At 44.7% G+C, this 20,176-nt stretch overlaps 1 protein-coding gene across 1 annotated transcript in view; it reads left to right on the top strand.

The window, feature by feature from the left end:
• The window catches only part of LOC126203939 (nephrin-like), a 183,151-nt gene that overhangs the window by 130,644 nt on the left and 32,331 nt on the right, over nucleotides 1–20,176 (top strand). Inside the window, exon 10 of the mRNA XM_049938675.1 lies at nucleotides 3,170–3,463. Within this exon, the coding sequence (XP_049794632.1) occupies nucleotides 3,170–3,463 (294 nt within the window). The remainder of the gene's footprint in view (nucleotides 1–3,169; nucleotides 3,464–20,176) is intronic.

Below are 20,176 nucleotides of genomic sequence, written 5' to 3'. Positions count from 1 at the left end.
ACAAGCATAAACAGGGTCCTGAAATTGATCCCTGTGGTATACAAATATCGATTTCTCCCCAAAATAAATAAGCTGATCCGTTGCAAGCAATATCTAAGTTTCGTAATGTACCTCTCGTTGCTGTTTGATAGAAAGAGTAAAAGTGTTGTTGAAATTGTTGGTGTTGTGGTTTCCAGTGCAAAGACTTGTTTGATGCAGCTCTCCAAGTTACTCTATCCTGTGCACAACTATTCATCGCCACATAACTATTGCAATCTACATACTTTCGAATCTGATTACTGTATTCATCTCTTGATGTCCCTCTATGATTTTGACCCTCCATACGTTCGTCCAGAACTAAATTGATTATCCCTCGTCTCGGAAAATGTCCTGTCAACTAATCCCTTCTTCTAGTCAGATTGCGCCACAAATTTCTTTTCTCCCCAATTCTGCTCAATACCTAATCATCAGGTACGTGATATGCCAATCTAACCTTCCACATTCTTCTGTAGCATCACATTTCTAAAGCCTCTACTCTCTTCTTGTCTAAATAATTTATCATCCAACTTTCACTTCCATTCATAGCTACATCCCCCTGTAAATACTTTAGAAAAGTCTTCCTGACACTAACAACTATATTTGATGTAAAAAAATTTCTCTTCTTCAGAAATGCTTTTCTTGTCATAGCCAGTCTGCATTTTATACACCCTCTACTTTAGCCATCATTGGTTATTTTGCAGCTCAAATAGCAAAATTCATCTACTGCTTTAAGTGTCTCGTTTCCTAATATAATTCCCTCTGCATTACCTGATTTAATTCGACTACATTCCTTATCCTTGTTTTGCTTTTGTTGGTGTTTATCTTATATCCTCTTTTGAAGACACTGTCCATTCTGTTCAACTGCTCTTCCAAGTTCTTTGCTGTCGCTTACAGAATTACGGTGTCATTGGCGAACCTCAAAGGTTTTATTTCTTTTTCCTGAACTTGAAGTCCTTCTCTAAATTTCTCTTTTGTTTCCCTTGCTGCTTGCTCAGTGTAGAGACTGAATAGCGTCAGAGATAAGCTACAACGCTATTTCACTCCCTTCTCAACTACTGCTTCCGTTTCTTGCCACTCGATTCTTATAACTGCCCTCTGGTTTCTATGCAAGTTGTAAATAGCTTTTTTCTCCCTTCAAAATTTCAAAGAAAATATTCCAGTCAACACTGACAAAGGCTTTCTCTAAGTCTACAAATGCTTCAAACGTAGGTTTACCATTCCTTAACCTATGTCCTAAGATAGGCCATTCTGCATACCAAAAAGAAGGGGCGTAGGTTAGATGATGGCGTCATTCTCAACGAACAGCTGCAGCTGCGAAATAAAATTTTTTTCGACTGTATACAGCTGTTGCTTGATGTTTGATTCATATTTCCTCATGCAGTTTGCCGAAATGTTATTTTCCTGTTACGTCTTTGCTATTTTCTTGTATGTCATAACTGACTTTTTTTTTACGTTTAAAGCAGATAAACATGTAACTTCATCTTATTATTATTAGTGCTTACGTTATGCCTGAATCAACTTCATTACAGTTTCATGTGTCTAATTCTGAATGTACAGTAGCCTAGTTGTTTCTGCTGCTACTAGATGGCGCTCGTAGCAATACCATGTTTACTTGCCCACACTTTCTAACGTGGGCACCTCAGTTTTGTTGCAACCCGTGTTCACTCAGGTACGAGCAGCTCTTAGCGGCTCGCCATCTTATCTCATTTACAACTTTTCATGACGTCGCCTTTCTGGCTAAGATTTTTTTGAGAATGTGACTTGTAATTACTGCATCTCTTTCCAATCAGTACACACTTTAGTTTATCAATGTCTTATATAGTTATTATGTTTTAGAACAGTTAGTTTAATTCTGAAGACGGCGCCCCTAAAGTGCGTGTCATTTACGACGGCGGCCGAATTTAGGTTCGTTCTGCGCATCTGACGTCACAAAACACAGTCAGCCAATGAACAGAGAACGACGTTGCCAGAGCTCGACTGCAGTGCAGAGCATGGACGAGTGCCTTCAGTTTTAAAAACGTTCAGTCATAAATAAAGTAATTGAGCAAAAGCAATGTCTTGATAGCAGACTTTCTATAAAAGAAAGTTTGGAAAAAGCTTTCTTTATACCAATTGCTTCATATTCTATTAATTAAACCAAACAAGCAATAAGCCTCCTAATTCTAGCGATAGCAAGGAAATTCATTCTCAATAACCGCTTTTTCGCAGTAAAGAACAGCGGTAATCGTTTATTTCCTATTGTACTTCGACGAAACGTGAGTAATTCATAGTCATACCAACAGTGTTTGTCGGTATTTTGCGTGATTCTTTAAACTCCTCCAGGAAATCAATTGAATGACAAGCTCCGGTAGTGTAATGGTTAAGGTGTTTGGATTCAAAGTCAAAGGCTCTGGGTTCAAACCATATTCGATGCTTAATATTTTCTTTATTTAAAAATAATTTCGAAGTTTCTTACTTCATGAATTTTATTCGTTTGAATGTAATTTTTTGAAATATGTAGTGGCAACTAAAATCGACCATACGGAAAGTATACACTGTGCATTTTTCGTGCAATGGGTTACTACATTTAATGCTGCACAGTAACTGCGTTGAACATCGAAACAAAATTAAGTCATTTATGGGGGGAACGCAGCAGTCAAGAAGATGTGTAAAAATCAAATTTTTGGGCCAAATAGTTTTTGTGAAATCGAATGATAAGTGTGTCAAAGCAGTCGGAACACAATGTGTCTGCACAGGCGAACAGTGCAGTGACGACAAAATCGCGCACAGCGCGGAATGCCGGGAGCACGTCTCTGTAGCAGCGAAAGGGTTAACGCGGCCATGGCGGCTTTACTTCATAAACTGCGCGCTCCCCCCTAAGTGTAAGTTCTCGAACTATACTATACTATGGCGCTGCTTCTCTTGGCGCGTGCGTCGTTTGCAACTGGCAACGCAGCAATCTCCCGCGTCTGGGAGGGCATGCGCGAGCCGCCAAGATTGAACTATAGCAGCGTCGAAACCTGGTCAATTTTGACTTAATATTTGTGACCGAGGGCTTATTTGTTCTAATATAATTCTGATACGGTCATTGAACCTTAGCTGCTATGTTCAAAGTTCATAATAACAGTAATGAGGATGTCTGAATGTGCCTCGCGCCCTGTACCACCTGCAGGACGGCCGTTCCCGGTGCGCAACTGCTCGCTGTGGAACCAGACGTCGTCGTCGGTGGAGGTGGTGTGCCAGGCGGGCTTCGACGGCGGGCTGGCGCAGCACTTCGTGCTGGTGCTGCACTCTGCGCGGGGCGCCCGCCTCAACCTGACGGCCGCGACGGCGCCGCGCTTCGCCCTGGCGGGGCTGCAGCCTGACCAGCCCTTCTGGCTGACCGTCTTCGCCGTCAACGCGAAGGGCCGCAGTCCGCCCGTCCTCATAGAGGAGATCACGCTCAGGGACCCCGAGAGGCGCACTGGTGAGTCTTCGTCTTCCAACAGAGCAGCTCCGTGACCCACAGACAGCAGTGGCGACAGGCACTGTTGCCAACAATTACACAACATTCCACATACTCTCCACAGGCAGCTCTGTGACCCACAGGCAGCAGTGGCGACAGTCACTGTTGCCAACAATTACACAAAATTCCACATACTCTCCACAGGCAGCTTGGTAACCCACAGGCAGCAGTGGCGACAGGCACTGTTGCCAACATTTACACAACATTCCACATACTCTCCACAGGCAATAGGTCCGCGTCTACTATACTGGATGTTCCAAAATGAATACTTAATTTTTAAGGTTTTGTTGTATTTTAAATAAACTGGTAGCAGTCTTGATCGCATAACTTTTTTTAATGTAGTGACCAGTTTCGATCTTTTCATAAGATCATCTTCAGACCAAAAATAAACAGGAATTGATATAAACATACACTATTGTCCATTAAAATTGCTACAGCACGAAGATGACGAGCTACAGACGCGAAATTTAATCGACAGGAAGAAGATGCTGTGATATGCAAATGATTAGCTTTTCAGAGCATTCACACAAGGTTGGCGCCGGTGGCGACACCTACAACGTGCTCACATGGGGAAAGTTTCCAACCGATTTCTCATACACAAACAGCAGTTGACCGGCGTTGCCTGGTGTAACGTTGTTGTGATGCCTCGTGTAAGGAGGAGAAATGCGTACCATCACGTTTCCGATTCTGATAAAGGTCAGATTGTAGCCTATCGCGATTGCGGCTTATCGTATCGCGACATTGCTGCTCGCGTTGGTCGAGGTCCTATGACTGTTAGCAGAATAAGGAATCGGTGGGTTCAGAAGGGTAATATGGAACGCCGTGCTGGATCCCAACGGCCCCGTATCACTAGCAGCCGAGATGACAGGCATCTTACTCGCATGGCTGTAAAGGACCGTGTAGCCACGTCTCGATCCCTGTGTCAACAGATGGGGCCGGTTGCAAGACATCAACCATCTGCACGAACAGTTCGACGACGTTTGCAGCAGCACGGACTATCAGCTCGGAGTCCACGGCTTCGGTTACCCTTGACGCTGCATCACAGACAGGAGCGCCTGAGATGGTGTACTCAACGACGAACCTGGGTGCACGAATGACAAAACGTCATTTTTTCGGATGAATCCAGGTTCTGTTTACAGCATCATGATGGTCGCATCCGTGTTTGGCGACATCGCCGAGAACGCCATTGGAAGCGTGTATTCGTCATCGCCATACTGGCGTATCATCCGGCGTGATGGCATGGAGTGTCATTGGTTACACAACTCCAAAAATTTTTCTTACAAGTGTTCAATGTGAGCGCCGTTTGTCACACAGCACACATTGAGTCGAGAGGTGAGTTCTTCTCAAACCTTGATCACTGTGTCTGGAATAATTGTTGCAGCAACTGCTTCAGTCCTGCTTCCTAAAGTGGGTAGATCAGCTAGTAGTGGCAGCACATACACATGACTTTCTTGAAGCCTTCAACCTTCTGACTAGTTTGATGTGGCCTGCCACAAATTCCTCTCATTTGCCAGCCTTTTCATTTCAGAGCTGTGTTATGTCACAGAATAGTCACAGATAAGAATTAGAAAAAAATTATTGAAACTCATTCACCTTCGCTCAGGCAAACTCAAGTCAGGCCATAGGCAGAAGCAAGAAGGAGGCAGTATTCCGCAGGTGGATCAGGTCATCGACACATTACTACACTGTCTGTTGAGTGGGGATACACATTTATCAGCAAGAAGACTGCGAGAAAAACTAAAGGATGCAAGACAAGCATATTGTGTTAGCTAGTAGAACATGCTGCAAGAAACTCACTCTCTTTCACAAGAGCACATAGCAAGGAACTGACACAGCAGTTAACAGCCTGTCAAGTCAATGTAGTAGAATGAGGAGGACAAAAGTGGTCATTATGAACTGAAGATCTTCATCATAGCCTCATGCCAGCTCCCTTTAAATATCCCAGATCTCAATCTCTCGAGAAGAGTTGATAATTCGGATTAATGGCATGCACAATAATACCACTCAATACCATGACTACGATACTGTAGTGAATATATGTCCTAGGTGGTCCAGCACACTCTATGAATAAGCCAAAGATATGTATGATTGCAGAGTCTCGCGGCGATAACATTGAATAAAATGTTCTTGGGTTTCCAACCGCTTCAATTGCTTCAAACTACACGAGCTTCGGCCAAGCACTCCTTGGCCATTGTCAAGTGGTATGACTGCCAGTGGCTGTTGGTGCGCCCTTATATACGCTAGCTGGCGGCTGTGACATCACTGGTTCAAGTGACATTGCCATATATGGGCATGTTTTGAGTCGGCGTTCAATGTGCTCTCTTCAACCGCGCGATCGCTGCAAGCCACCGTCCCTGTTCAGGGTGTTTGAGGTAATTTTTATTTCAATAGCTTCCTTTATTAAACTGTCGGACAAACAGTGCCCACTGTGGAACAACGCAGGAAAGAACATGAGAAGTATTATCGCCTACGCTATCCAGAGAAATCTGCGTTAGCTGAGCATGCGTTAGAAAACGGTCGCCACATAAAATTTGACAATACCTCTGTCTTGGCTAGCACTAACGGCTTCTGGGACAGTTTAATAAAGGAAGCTATTGAAATAAAAATTACCGCAAACACCCTGAATAGAGATGGTGGCTTGCAGCTCAGCGCTGCGTGGGATTTAGCGATCGCGCGTTTGAAGAGGGCACATCGAACGCCGACTGAAAACATGCCCATATATGGCAATGTCACGGGCACCAGTGACGTCACAGCCGGCAGCTAGCGTATATAAGGGCGCACCAACAACCCACTGGCATTCATACAACTTGACAATGGCCAAGGAGTGCTTCGCCGAAAGCTCGTGTAGTTTTAAGCAATTGACGCGGTTGGAAACCCGAGGACATTTTATTCAAGCCAAAGACATATTCAAGATGATAGTCTTTACCTGACATCGTCATGGTGCTCACCATCTTCAATCTACTTATGGAGCAACTGACTGTCTTCTGACAACATCATATCGTCAGCACTGAATTGCAACAAAGAAACACGCAATACGATCGTTCAACACTCAGGCACCTCTGGCTGCTGAAAACTACCAAGTGCAGGGAGGAGATCAACCGACCACACAACTTCTTACACCAGGCATACTGCGAATGTATTATCAAGGGTCATCACAGAATTCGGATATGGACTGAGGACACTCGCTTCATGCTGAGTAATGGCCACTCCAGGCAGCCAGCAACGTGCCATGGCGCCTGGGTCCTTATCATCTTCCCCTGGGTGTACAACTGCTGAGGTGACTGGATGAGAATGAGAATGGTTGAATGAGAATGACGACTTGTATACATTGTGAATAAAGCACTGAACTCGAATAATGTTTTAATAGTGTTAAAGACACTTCACAGATTGCCGACAGCTATCCTGACTTGATGCAGAGGTGTCCCCTCTCGGCACTCCGTAGCAGCAATTTCAATCTACGTCCCCAATTATTTGCTGGATGTATTCGAACCTCTGTCTTCCTCTACACTTTTTAACTTCTGCAGTTCCCTCTAATATCCTGTAAGTTATCCCCCAATGTTTTAACATGCGTTCTACTGTCGTGTGCCTTCCTCTTCTCACTGTTTTTCCCATAGTCAATTCCTCGCCAATTCTCCAGAGAACCTCCTCATTCCTTGCCTTATCAGTCCACCTAATTTTCAACACTGTTCTGTAGCAATACACCTCAAATGCCTCGATTCTCTTCTCTTTCTGTTTTTCGACAGTGTGTTTCACTACCGCTGTGCTCCAAACGTACATTCTCAGAAATTTCTTCCTCAAATTAAAATCTATGTCTGATACTAGTACACTTCTCTTGGCCAGGATTGCCCTTTCCGCCAGTACTAGTCTGCTTTTTATGCCCTTCCTGCTCTGTCTGCCTAGGTAGTACAATTCCCTGACTTCATCTATTTCGTAATCACCAATTCTGATATTAACTTTCTCGTTAATGTCGTCTCTGCTACTTCTCGTTACTTTCGTCTTTTTTAATATTTACTCTCAATCCATATTCTGTACTCATTAGTCTGTTCATTTCATTCAGCACATCCTGTAATTTTTCTTCACTTTCACTCAGGATAGGAATGTCATTAGCGAACCTTGTCACTGATATCCTTCAACCTGAATTTTAACTCCACTCTTGAAACTTTATTTTATTTCCGTTATTGTTTCATCAATGTATAGGTTGAATAATGGAGGCGAAAGAATACATCTTTGTTTTACAGCCTTTTTAATCCGAGTACCTCGTTCTTGGTCTTCCTATCTTACTGTCCTCTCTTGGTTCTTGTATGTGTTGTATATCACTCTTCTTTACCAATAGCTTCCCGCTACTTTTCGCAAAATTTCGAACATCTTGCGTCACTGTCGAATGCTTTTTCTGGGTCTACAAAGCCTATGAACGTGCCCTTATTTTTATTCAGTGTTGGTTCAAATGGCTCTGAGCACTATGGGACTTAGGCCGGCCGAAGTGGCCGTGCGGTTAAAGGCGCTGCAGTCTGGAACCGCAAGACCGCTACGGTCGCAGGTTCGAATCCTGCCTCGGGCATGGATGTTTGTGATGTCCTTAGGTTAGTTAGGTTTAACTAGTTCTAAGTTCTAGGGGACTAATGACCTCAGCAGTTGAGTCCCATAGTGCTCAGAGCCATTTGAACCATTTGAACCACTATGGGACTTAACATCTGAGGTCATCAGTCCCCTATAACTTAGAACTACTTAAACCTAACTAACCTAAGGACACCACACACATCCATGCCCGAGGCAGGATTCGAACCTGCGACCGTAGCGGTCGCGCGGTTCCAGACTGCAGCGCCTAGAACCGCTCGGCCACAACGGCCGGCTTCGGTGTTGGTTCCATTACCAGTGGCAACATCATAAGTGACTCTCTGGTGCCTTTACCTTTCCTAGGGCCAAACTGATCGTCATGTTACAAATCCTCTATTCTCTTTTACATTCTTCTGTATATCATTCTCTTCAACCACTTTGACGCATGAGCTGTTAAGCTGATTGTGAGATAATTCCCGCAATTTCGGCTCTTGCAATCTTCGAAAATGTGTGGATCAAGATTTACCGAACGTCTGATAGTATATTGCCAGTCTCGTACATTCTGCGCACCAAAGCGTGCAGTCGTTTTATCACCAATTCCCCCAAAGATTTTAGAAATAGTAATGCACTGTTACCTACCCCTTGTCTTATTTGAACTAAGGTCGTCCAAACCTCCTTTACATTCTGATTCTAATACTGGATCCTCTTTCTCTTCTAAATCGACTCCTGTTTCTTCTTTTATCACTTCATCAGACAGATCTTCCCGCTCATAGAGACATTCAGTGTACTGTTTCCACCTGTCCGCGCTCTCCTCTGCATTTATCTGTGGACTTACCGTTGCACTCTTAATGTTGCCACTCTTGCTTTTAATTTCACCGAAGATTGTTTTGACTTTTCTGTATGCTGAGTCAGTCCTTTCGACAATCATTTCTTTTCCGATTTCTTCACATTTTTATGCAGCCATTTCGTCTCAGGTTCCCAGTACTTCCTATTTACTCCGTTCCTAAGTGGCTTTTATTTCTGTATTCCTCGATTTCCCCGAACATATTTGTACTTCCTTGTTTCGTTGATCAATTGTGTGTTTCTTCCGTTATTCATGGTTTCTTAGCTGTTTTCTTTCTAACATTTATGTTTACCCTCTTTGCAGATGCCCGTTTCTCTTCAACTGAACTGGCTGCTGAGCTATTCATTATCACATTATCTATAGCCTCGGAGAACTTCAAGCATCTCTCTTCATCCTTAGTACTACATTGTGTAGTGATTCTTCCTGACTAGTCTCTTTAACTTCAGTCTACTGGTCATCATTACTGCATTGCGATCTGAATATATATCTGTTCCTGGGTACACCTTACAATCCAATATCTGGTTTGGGAATCTCTGGCTGACAATGACGTAATTTGATATCTTTCTGTATTTCCCGGTCTTTTCCAAGTATACCTCCTCCTCTTGTGATTCCTGAGCAGAGTATTCCCTATTACTAGCTTAATTTTATTGCAGAACCCAATTATTCCTTCTCATCTCTCATTGCTACTGCCAAGCCAGTATTCTCGTGTACCTCTTTCTTCTACTACTCCCCCAACAACCGCGTTCCAGTCCCCCATGACTGTTAGGTTTTCATCTCCGTTTCAGTAGTGAATTCTCCTTTAAGTTTCCTCATATACTCTGTCTCTTCGTCTTTTGCGTGCGGCGGTGACATGTATACTTAAACTACTGTTGTCTGTGTTGCTTTGCTGTCGATTCTAATAAGAACAACACTATCACTAAACTGTTCACAGTAACTCACTCCCTGTTGCCTTCCTATTCATAACGAATTCAACTTCGTTATACCATTTCCTCTCTGCTGCTGATATTATCCTACACTCATCTGACCAGGAATCGTTGTGTCCTTACCATTTCACTTCACTCACCCCAATTGTATCTAGATTGAGCCTTTGTATTTCCTGATTTAGGTTTTCCGTGATTTCCCTAATCGCTCCAGGCAAATGCCGGGATGGTTCCTTTCCAAGGGCACGGCCGACTTCCTTCCCCGTCCTTCCCTAATCCGAAGAGACCGATGACCTCGCTGTCTGGTCTCCTTCCCCAAAACCAACCAACCAACCTTTGTATTTCCATTTTCAGATTTTCTAGCTTCCCTACCACGATCAAACTTCAGACATTCCACCACGCCCCGACTCGTAGAACGTTACCCTTTCATTGGTTATTCAGTCTTTTCCTCATGGTCAGCTCCCCATTATCAGTCCCCTCCTGGAGATCCGAATGGGGAATAGTCTGGAATATTTAGCCAATGGAGATATCTTGATGACACTCTTTCAATTACACACCAAATGTCTTGTGGATATACACTATTTGTCGTTAATGCAGTATTTTCTACTGCCTTCTGCATCCTCATGCCATTGATCGTAGCAGATTCTTGTGCCTTTCAGGATAGTGTCCCCAACCACAGGATAAGTGCTATGTCATTCTTTCGTCACGACACCGTAAAACTGATTACACTACTTTACTGTCATTCGAATACTTCCTTCGACCGAGTGTTCACAAGTGCTCTCAGGAACAAGCAACTGTAGAACTCATTTCTGAGCCCAGAGATTTTCAACCGTGCCTTGTCGCACCTCACAGAAGACGTACTTGCTCTCGTATCGATCGAAATGTAGCAATGGTCAGCACACAAGATGACGATGTTTATGTGAACCATGGACAGATGGATTTAGATAATAAGTTAAAAATTGTTTTTTTTTTCCTACCTTGTATGTGAGTGTAAGTGAATCTGTGCTAGAGAAATGTCTTTGACACAGACCTTCTAAATCAGGCAAGTACAGAGCTTAAGTGTAAATTTCACGTAGTGTTTTTGTTGTGTACATAGTTCCGCGTAGTCAGCGCATACACAACTTTCCCACTAGAGCGCGCCCCGCTAAGCACAACAGCGCATGCGCAGCGCTCGTCCATCTCCGCACTACGAGATGGCGCTGCCATAGAGACGGACCAAATTCTGCTTCCGCTGATCCTCGTATTGATATGTAACGCAGCCAATGAGATTGCTGCTAAAGTAGAACCTTTTCTCCTCGCGGATCACACTCGCGCGGTGATACATGAATGCGCGAGGTATTATAACGTGGGTACAGACCTCTGATTAGTCAGTCTGCATTTGTCTGCACCAGTCTGTACCAGTCTGCATTTGTCTGTACCAATCTATAGTCAAGTTTCAGTCTGCGCCTAATAAGATTACCATATTCCTCTACATAGCCATGAAGATTAATGTATAGACACTTTTGTCAAGTATCAGAGATATATGTGAGAATAAGATTAACATACCAATACCAAAGGAACTTCAGATTGTCAATTGTAAATAGCATCCAGAAGCAAGTTAAGTAATTTTTATGCTTGTTATTCTTTTAATAAATGTGTGTGAAAATTAATCTAGTTCTGTTTAAAGTTGGTCACCGTCAATCTGCTACTCTAAGCGTGCAAGTACCATTTCTATCGTCTGACCTAACGGCAGAAGCTACAAACGGCACGATAAAACCACAAGACATATTGCTGACACTCGCCTACTTCGTTAGAGCGACAAGTCAAATAATCTGATGTTGTGTGTACTGAAGGTCTTACAGTAGGCACGCCACAGTTTTACTTTTCTAAAACTGTCTGGCTCGGGTCAGCGCCAGGCAGTGCCACACTGGATGTACTCGTTCTCTTCGCAGCGAGCAGTTGTGACCTGCGTCCAGAATAAGCTGAAAAACCGCTAATGGAAATTTGTAATCTATCGCGCAACACTCGATGCGATGCTATTAAAAAAACTATGTGTACAATTATTAAAATGAGCTACCAGTGTTTGCAGTGCAGCGACACGCGCGAACCTTTAATGGCAAGTTCGGACCCGCTGCGTTCGGCCGGCGGTCGCTGCGGTGTGAATGCAACGGCGCGACAAAGCGGCCTCCGGTGTAAACGTTATCGCGTTAAGCGCCCGACTGCAACTGCCTCAATGAGTGACGTTCCCGACCGCGGGTCCGCGTGGCTTCGCTGTCACGTGACACACACTGTGTGCAAGCGTGGCGCAGCAGTTGTTTGTTTCGGCTGTTTGCTGTCGGGGGGACTGCGATGCGCCCACAACGAGCAGCTATCTCTCTCTCTCTCTCTCTCCCCCTCCCCCCCCCCTCTCTCTCACTCTCTCTCTCTCTCTGTGCCACGATTTTCGCTGTATAGCCGTCATTCTGTTGTACGCATTGTGTGTGTGTGTGTGTGTGTCTGTGTGTGTGTGTGTGTGTGCAGGCGCACGCCCACGCGTACACTCGACTGCAGCAATACGATTACTAAACAAGACCGAAAATGACCGTGTGTACTGGTCACCGCCAATGCCTACTCTAACAAAGGACCCGTTTCGGTTCAACATTTCTACGTCGTACTTGTTTGTGGGCGAGTAGCCTGACACGTGTATAACTAAAGAGCTCTTTCTTTTTTCTAAATAAATGGTATTATAAAGCTCGTCGAAAGATAATATTTATCAAAAGAAGATTGCCAAACAGCCGTACGTTTCCACAAGTTATTTTATTTAGACGACAGTTTCGGCATCACTTATACTACTAACCATTAAAATTGCTACACCAAGAAGAAATGCAGATGATAAACGGGTATCCAGTGGACAAATATATTATACTAGAACTGACATGTGATTACACTTTCACGCAATTTGGGTGTATTGATACTGAGAAATCAGTACCCAGAACAACCACCTCTGGCCGTAATAACGGCCTTGATACGCCTGGGCATTGAGTAAAACAGAGCTTGGATGACGTGTACAGGTACAGCTGCCCATGCAGCTTCAACACGATACCACAGTTCATCAAGAGTAGTGACTGGCGTATTGTGACGAGCCTGTTGCTTGGTCACCATTGACCAGACGTTTTCAGTTGGAGATAGATCTGGAGAACATGCTGGCCAGAGAAGCAGTCGAACTATTTCTGTATCCAGAAAGGCCCGTACAGGACCTGCAACATGCGGTCGTGCATTATCCTGCTGAAATGTAGGGTTTCGCAGGGATCGAATGAAGGGCAGTCGTAACACATCTGAAATGTAACGTCCACTGTTCAAAGTGCCGTCAATGCGAACAAGAGGTGACCGAGACGTGTAACCAATGACACCCCATACCATCACGCCGGGTGATACGCCAGTATGGCGATGACGAATACACGCTTCCAATGTGCGTTCTCCGCGATGTCGCCAAACACGGATGCGACCATCATGACGCTGTAAACAGAACCTGGATTCATCCGAAAAAATGACGTTTTGCCATTCGTGCACCCAGGTTCGTCGTTGAGTACACCATCGCAGGCGCTCCTGTCTGTGATGCAACGTCAAGTGTACCGGCAGCCACGGTCTCCGAGCTGAGAATCCATGCTGCTGCAAACGTCGTCGAACTGTTCGTGCAGATGGTTGTTGTCTTGCAAACGTCCCCATCTGTTGACTCAGGGATCGAGACGTGGCTGCACGATCCGTTACAACCATGTGGATAAGATGCCAGTCATCTCGACTGTTAGTCATACGAGGCCGTTGGGATCCAGCACGGCGTTCCGTATCACCCTCCTGAACCCATCGATCTCATATTCTGCTAACATTCACTGGATTCGACCAACGTCAGCAGCAATGTCGGTATGAGATAAACCGTAATCGCGATACGCTACAATCCGACCTTTATCAGAGTCGGAAATGTGATGTTACGCATTTCTCCTCCTTACACGAGGCATCACAACAACGTTACACCAGGCAACGCCGGTCAACTGCTGTTTGTGTATGAGAAATCGGTTGGAAAGTTTCCTCATGTCAGCACATTGTAGGTGTCGCCACCGGCCCCAACCATGTGTGAATGCTCTGAAAAGCTAATCATTTGCATATCACAGCATCTTCTTCCTGTCGGTTAAATTTCACGTCTGTAGCACGTCATTTTCGTGGTGCAGCAATTTTAATGGCCAGTAGTGTAAATGCCGTTATCATGGTACAATGCACTCCACGCATAGACGATCAGATATATCGATGCAAGCTTAACTGTAAACATCCATATTTACCGAGCAAGGTGGCGCAGTAGTTAGCAAACTGGATTCGCAATCTGGAGGACGACGGTTCAAACCCGCGTCCGGCCAAACTGATTTATGTTTCCGTGATTTCCCTAAACGAGTTCGGGTAAATGCCGGGATGGTTCCTTTGAAAGGCCGCGGTCTATATCCTTCTCCTTCCTTCTTCAATCCGATGGGACCGATGACCTCGCTGTTTGGTCCCAACCAACCAACCGTAAATATCTGCATATTGTCTTAAAAGAACACAATGGCGCCTTTCGAGCGCTGTAGAAAGCCCTTCATTGCTAAGTCGTCGCCGTGAAATGATGTGTTTCACTGGGCTCAAGAGCCTTATCAAATAAGGAAACTACGTGATTGTGTAGTGTCTGTTCCTTCGGAAGCCACGAGGAATCCGTAGATGTGATATGTATTACAGGGTGACAGTTATTGAACTATATGAAAAAAACGTAATTTGGTTACAAACTACGGCGTGCACACACTTTATTCAAGATGTAAACGTCACTAAAGATATTCAGTTTTAGGTTATGACATGTTCGATACGCCTGCCATCATTGGCGATGATGTGGCGCAGACGGACACCGAAATTCTGCATAACCCGCTGAAGTGTCGGAACATTGATGCTGTCGACGATCTCCTAAATGGCTGTTTTCAGCTCAACAATGGTTTTTGGTTATTGCTGTACTCCTTGTCTTTAATATAGCCGCACAAGAAGGAGTCGTGTGTGTTCAGATCCGGAGAATATGGCGGTCATTCGAGGCCCATGCCAGTGGCCTCTGAGTAGCCCAGAGCCAGAAAGCTGTTCCCTAAGTGCTCCTCCAGGACATCAAACACTCTCCAGTTTCGATGTGGTCGAGGTCTGTCTAGCATGAACCACATCTTGTCGTAATTTGGATCACTTTGGATAATGGGGATTAAATCTTCTTCCAAATCTTCATGTACCGTTCGGTAGTCACCGTACCATCAAGAATATTGCACCGATTATTCCGTGACTGCTCACTGCACATCATACAGTCACCCGTTGAGGGGGAAAAGATTTGTCGATCGCGAAATGCGGATTCTCAGTCTGCCAAATGCGCCAATTTTGCTTATTAACGAACCCATCCAAATGAAAGTGGGCTTCCTCGCTAAACCAAACGAGCATGCGCATAATAATTCCTATCATCCCCGCGGCCAATCGTGTAGGTTGAACGTCCTAACGCGAACCGTTCAGAAGTTATGACAATTTTATTTCATATAGTTCAATAATTGTCACTATGTACACTCCTGGAAATTGAAATAAGAACACCGTGAATTCATTGTCCCAGGAAGGGGAAACTTTATCGACACATTCCTGGGGTCAGATACATCACATGATCACACTGACAGAACCACAGGCACATAGACACAGGCAACAGAGCATGCACAATGTCGGCACTAGTACAGTGTATATCCACCTTTCGCAGCAATGCAGGCTGCTATTCTCCCATGGAGACGATCGTAGAGATGCTGGATGTAGTCCTGTGGAACGGCTTGCCATGCCATTTCCACCTGGCGCCTCAGTTGGACCAGCGTTCGTGCTGGACGTGCAGACCGCGTGAGACGACGCTTCATCCAGTCCCAAACATGCTCAATGGGGGACAGATCCGGAGATCTTGCTGGCCAGGGTAGTTGACTTACACCTTCTAGAGCACGTTGGGTGGCACGGGATACATGCGGACGTGCATTGTCCTGTTGGAACAGCAAGTTCCCTTGCCGGTCTAGGAATGGTAGAACGATGGGTTCGATGACGGTTTGGATGTACCGTGCACTATTCAGTGTCCCCTCGACGATCACCAGTGGTGTACGGCCAGTGTAGGAGATCGCTCCCCACACCATGATGCCGGGTGTTGGCCCTGTGTGCCTCGGTCGTATGCAGTCCTGATTGTGGCGCTCACCTGCACGGCGCCAAACACGCATACGACCATCATTGGCACCAAGGCAGAAGCGACTCTCATCGCTGAAGACGACACGTCTCCATTCGTCCCTCCATTCACGCCTGTCGCGACACCACTGGAGGCGGGCTGCACGATGTTGGGGCGTGAGCGGAAGACGACCTAACGGTGTGCGGGACCGTAGCCCAGCTTCATGGAGACGGTTGCGAATGGTCCTCGCCGATACCCCAGGAGCAACAGTGTCCCTAATTTGCTGGGAAGTGGCGGTGCGGTCCCCTACGGCACTGCGTAGGATCCTACGGTCTTGGCGTGCATCCGTGCGTCGCTGCGGTCCGGTCCCAGGTCGACGGGCACGTGCATCTTCCGCCGACCACTGACCACTGGCGACAACATCGATGTACTGTGGAGACCTCACGCCCCATGTGTTGAGCAATTCGGCGGTACGTCCACCCGGCCTCCCGCATGCCCACTATACGCCCTCGCTCAAAGTCCGTCAACTGCACATACGGTTCACGTCCATGCTGTTGCGGCATGCTACCAGTGTTAAAGACTGCGATGGAGCTCCGTATGCCACGGCAAACTGGCTGACACTGACGGCGGCGGTGCACAAATGCTGCGCAGCTAGCGCCATTCGACGGCCAACACCACGGTTCCTGGTGTGTCCGCTGTGCCGTGCGTGTGATCATTGCTTGTACAGCCCTCTTGTAGTGTCCGGAGCAAGTATGGTGGGTCTGACACACCGGTGTCAATGTGTTCTTTTTTCCATTTCCAGGAGTGTATATAAAGTGACGGTGGTGGGGAAAGGAAAGGGAAGACAAGGGGCCATAGAATATGGACTACCATAAGCCGTATAATGGAATGACGAGAATGAAAATTTGTGTCGGACGATGACTCGAAACCAGATTTCCCACATATCGCGAGCGATCGCCTTACTACTGGACTATCCGTCCACGACTCACGGCGACACACAAACTTCCATTTGGCGTCAACCACGTGTCTACCATCTGTACTCGTACATCCATTACGTATATTCGCGTTCAGGGAAGGCGTTTTATTTGTAAAGTCGCCTGCCCGTTGTCGGCGGATAAATACGATATTGCACTGCCCGTGTCATTTCGAATTACGATGCGATGTTCCTTTCGACATGCATGCATGTCTGAAGGAACAGGCACTGCGGCTACTGCAGACGTTATTAAATAAATTTCTCAAGGAAATTTGCATCGTAATTCGGAATAACAGTGGTTCTGCAATATCGTGTTATGTGGAATCAGCAGGGACGAGTGAAAATGTGTGCGGCCCTGGTATTCGATCCCGGGATCTCTTGCTTATAACAATATTTGTTTATGGTTCATTTAAATTTTTTATAATTTTTTTTGTTTTAAAAGTTTTGCATATTAGTACTATGTTTTCTGGAGATTGAAGTTCTTTGAATTGTATGTGAGTAATGCATGTAAAATACTATGTAAATTGTTTATTACGTTAAATAATTTTCTGATGTCCTTTCGTACTTAAAAATTTTGTGTGTATAAATTGTTTAAGTTGATGTAAATTTGACAATTTAAGAAATGGTCACGTTTAGTAACAATATAAGAAATAGGTGTTATGTAATAGCAAGTGTGCTTTTGTTTGAAACGGAAAGTGGCTCTGGGGAGTGGAAAAGGTGGCAAGGCCCAATTGGCGCGCTAACTAGAGCAAGCGTGGGAAGTAAGTCACACAGTCTGTAGGCAGCAGTGATTGAGGCAACACCTTTTCCTGCAAATTCGCACAAAATTCCTCGGATAGAGACTGCAAACGGCTTACGGCATACCTGCGAGTTGTTGGACTACTGTGTGTAGATTTGACCAACGCCAAGAAGAGAAACTGAGCCCATATTGTAAGAGACTTGCAGCCTGTGGGTAGTGTAGCTGTCATGATTGTTCGCCACACCCAAGCCTACAGCTACCTGATAAGACTTTTGTAATAAATTTCCTTTTGTACAGTGTGAACCATTAATTTGAACTGTGTTTTTAATAATCATTCTTGAACTTCAAGAAAGTGGTTCACCCTGTTATTTCATCCTAATCATACACCTATATGGGGTTCCTTCCTTTCTATTTTACAGACTTCTGAAGTGCCAAGTTAATACAAAGAAGCACCATTTAAATTGTTTTTGCGTTTTCTTACTGCAAAGTGTTATAGTAAAAGTCTGCTTACGTGACATTCAATCAGAGTGTAGCTAAGTTACCAGAACCTGGTAAATGACTATACAGAGTCAGTTCAAAGAATAATAGTTTTTGAAAGTAAATTCCAGTAAGAAAGAGGTTTTCTTGAAGTGAAATGATCAGAATAAAAAGTCTATGCTTGAGTACCTAGGTATTTTAGTATTTAAATTGTTTATTATAGAAAATGCTTTCCTATAGATCCCCCTGGCCAAAATTTTTTTTAGCTTCCTTATCTACTTGGCTTCTTCTCTATTTAAAACGTAATAAATAAGGGTGTAGTGGTCAAAAGAAATTCCAGTGTCTGCACCAATATTGTTTACGTGGAGTAATATTTATTTGAAGAAGCAACTTAAACAGTAGCAAAAAAGTACTCAAAATTAATACTTCTGTTTTTCCAAATACTTCACTGTTTCATTGCCTGGATAGGCAGGCGACCAATTATTACATATTTTGAACCACTAAATGAACTTGGAACCGAGTTGTCCATCCTCAGTATAATATTATTCATACTGCGTTTCTATTTAACCGCTGGATAAAATCTTAGGAAAAGAATTGAACAGTCTGATTTACTTATCCATTAGACACAACAAACGGTCAAATCCTGTAAAAATGGGTAAGTGTCTTGCTCAGCTTTTCCTATTAACAGGACTATCCTCCCATAATGTACTTTAGTTGCAAACTAAACTAAATTTTAGTAAGAGGATTATACGTGGCTTTCCTAGTAACAGGACTATTTGTTCCGTTGGGGTATAGTGCACGTGAAAACATAGAGACAGGTATTTCTGTTAGTGAGGTAACAGCATACTAAATTACAATATTAGTGGTAAGGTTATATGCTTAGTGGGCAATTGCATTAACCACTGCGTCACCCACACCCAGTGTTTATCGCAATTAGGCACAGTAACTCGGCAGGCCTCTCGGCCGACTCACATCCCCACCTGTCCACTGTCCCCATCTATGTCTTCCATGCTCGCTACGTTGAGATTCCCGCAGGAGGTCGAACGTAATTGTTTATCTGCGCTGCTGGTGGCGGACTTATTGCCCATTGAGACGAGGCAATTACATGCATGTGTGGTGTCTGTTCTTTCGGACAATGAACCCACCACCTTCAGAGCGGATGCCAATTATGTTTGACCTCCTGCAGCAGTCTCAAAATAGCGAGCGTGGAGGACGTGGATGGGGACTGTGAATAGGTGGCGCTACGTGGGGATGTGGATCGGAGGGGGAGCGTGGCGAAATAGTCTGCACAAGTACGATAAAAACATTGTCCGGATGGCGCAGTGGTTACCGCACCTGCCTACTAATCAGCAGATCCTGGCTTCGAACCCTGGTCTGGCACACATTTCCACTGGTCACGACTCATTCCGCATAAAATCGTTATGCAGCTGGCATATTCCCTTTCCTTTCTTTTCCTTTCTCCATCATCCACCTTTAATTTACATAAAACAAGAAAAGAGAGGCAAGCATTAATACAAAATGGCAACAACTCAGGGAAATGGCACAAACAGGGAGGAGAACTTACCAATTACATCCTGCAATAAAAGAAAGATAAAGAATGCTACAATTCCTTCCGACCGATAAAGGTGTACACAACCTACCGGAAACGGTCCACATCCCAGCTTCCTTTTATTTTACTCATCACTCACACTTGTTTTATGCGGCCCACGACAAATGCCTTTCCTATGCTAATCTTTTCACCTCAGAGTAGCACTTGCAACCCGCGTTCTCAGTTATTTGCTAGATGTATCCAAATCTCTGTCCTCCCCTACGAAAAGGTACCACTAACTTTGTAATAACCCACAGAAAATCAATGAAATTACTCATAAGTACGCTCGCAAGTCCAATTAGACAAACCCTGCTCATCAACCAGTTAGGTATCAGAACAGTTGTTATTAGTATGAGCAAATGCATGCTCGTATAGTACAGGTCTATTACAAATGATTGAAG

Source organism: Schistocerca nitens, chromosome 1, assembly GCF_023898315.1.
Source record: "Schistocerca nitens isolate TAMUIC-IGC-003100 chromosome 1, iqSchNite1.1, whole genome shotgun sequence".
Classification (NCBI taxonomy): Eukaryota; Metazoa; Arthropoda; class Insecta; order Orthoptera; family Acrididae; genus Schistocerca; species Schistocerca nitens.
Note: the sequence above shows the minus strand (reverse complement) of the source record. Positions and strands in the feature narration are given on the sequence as shown.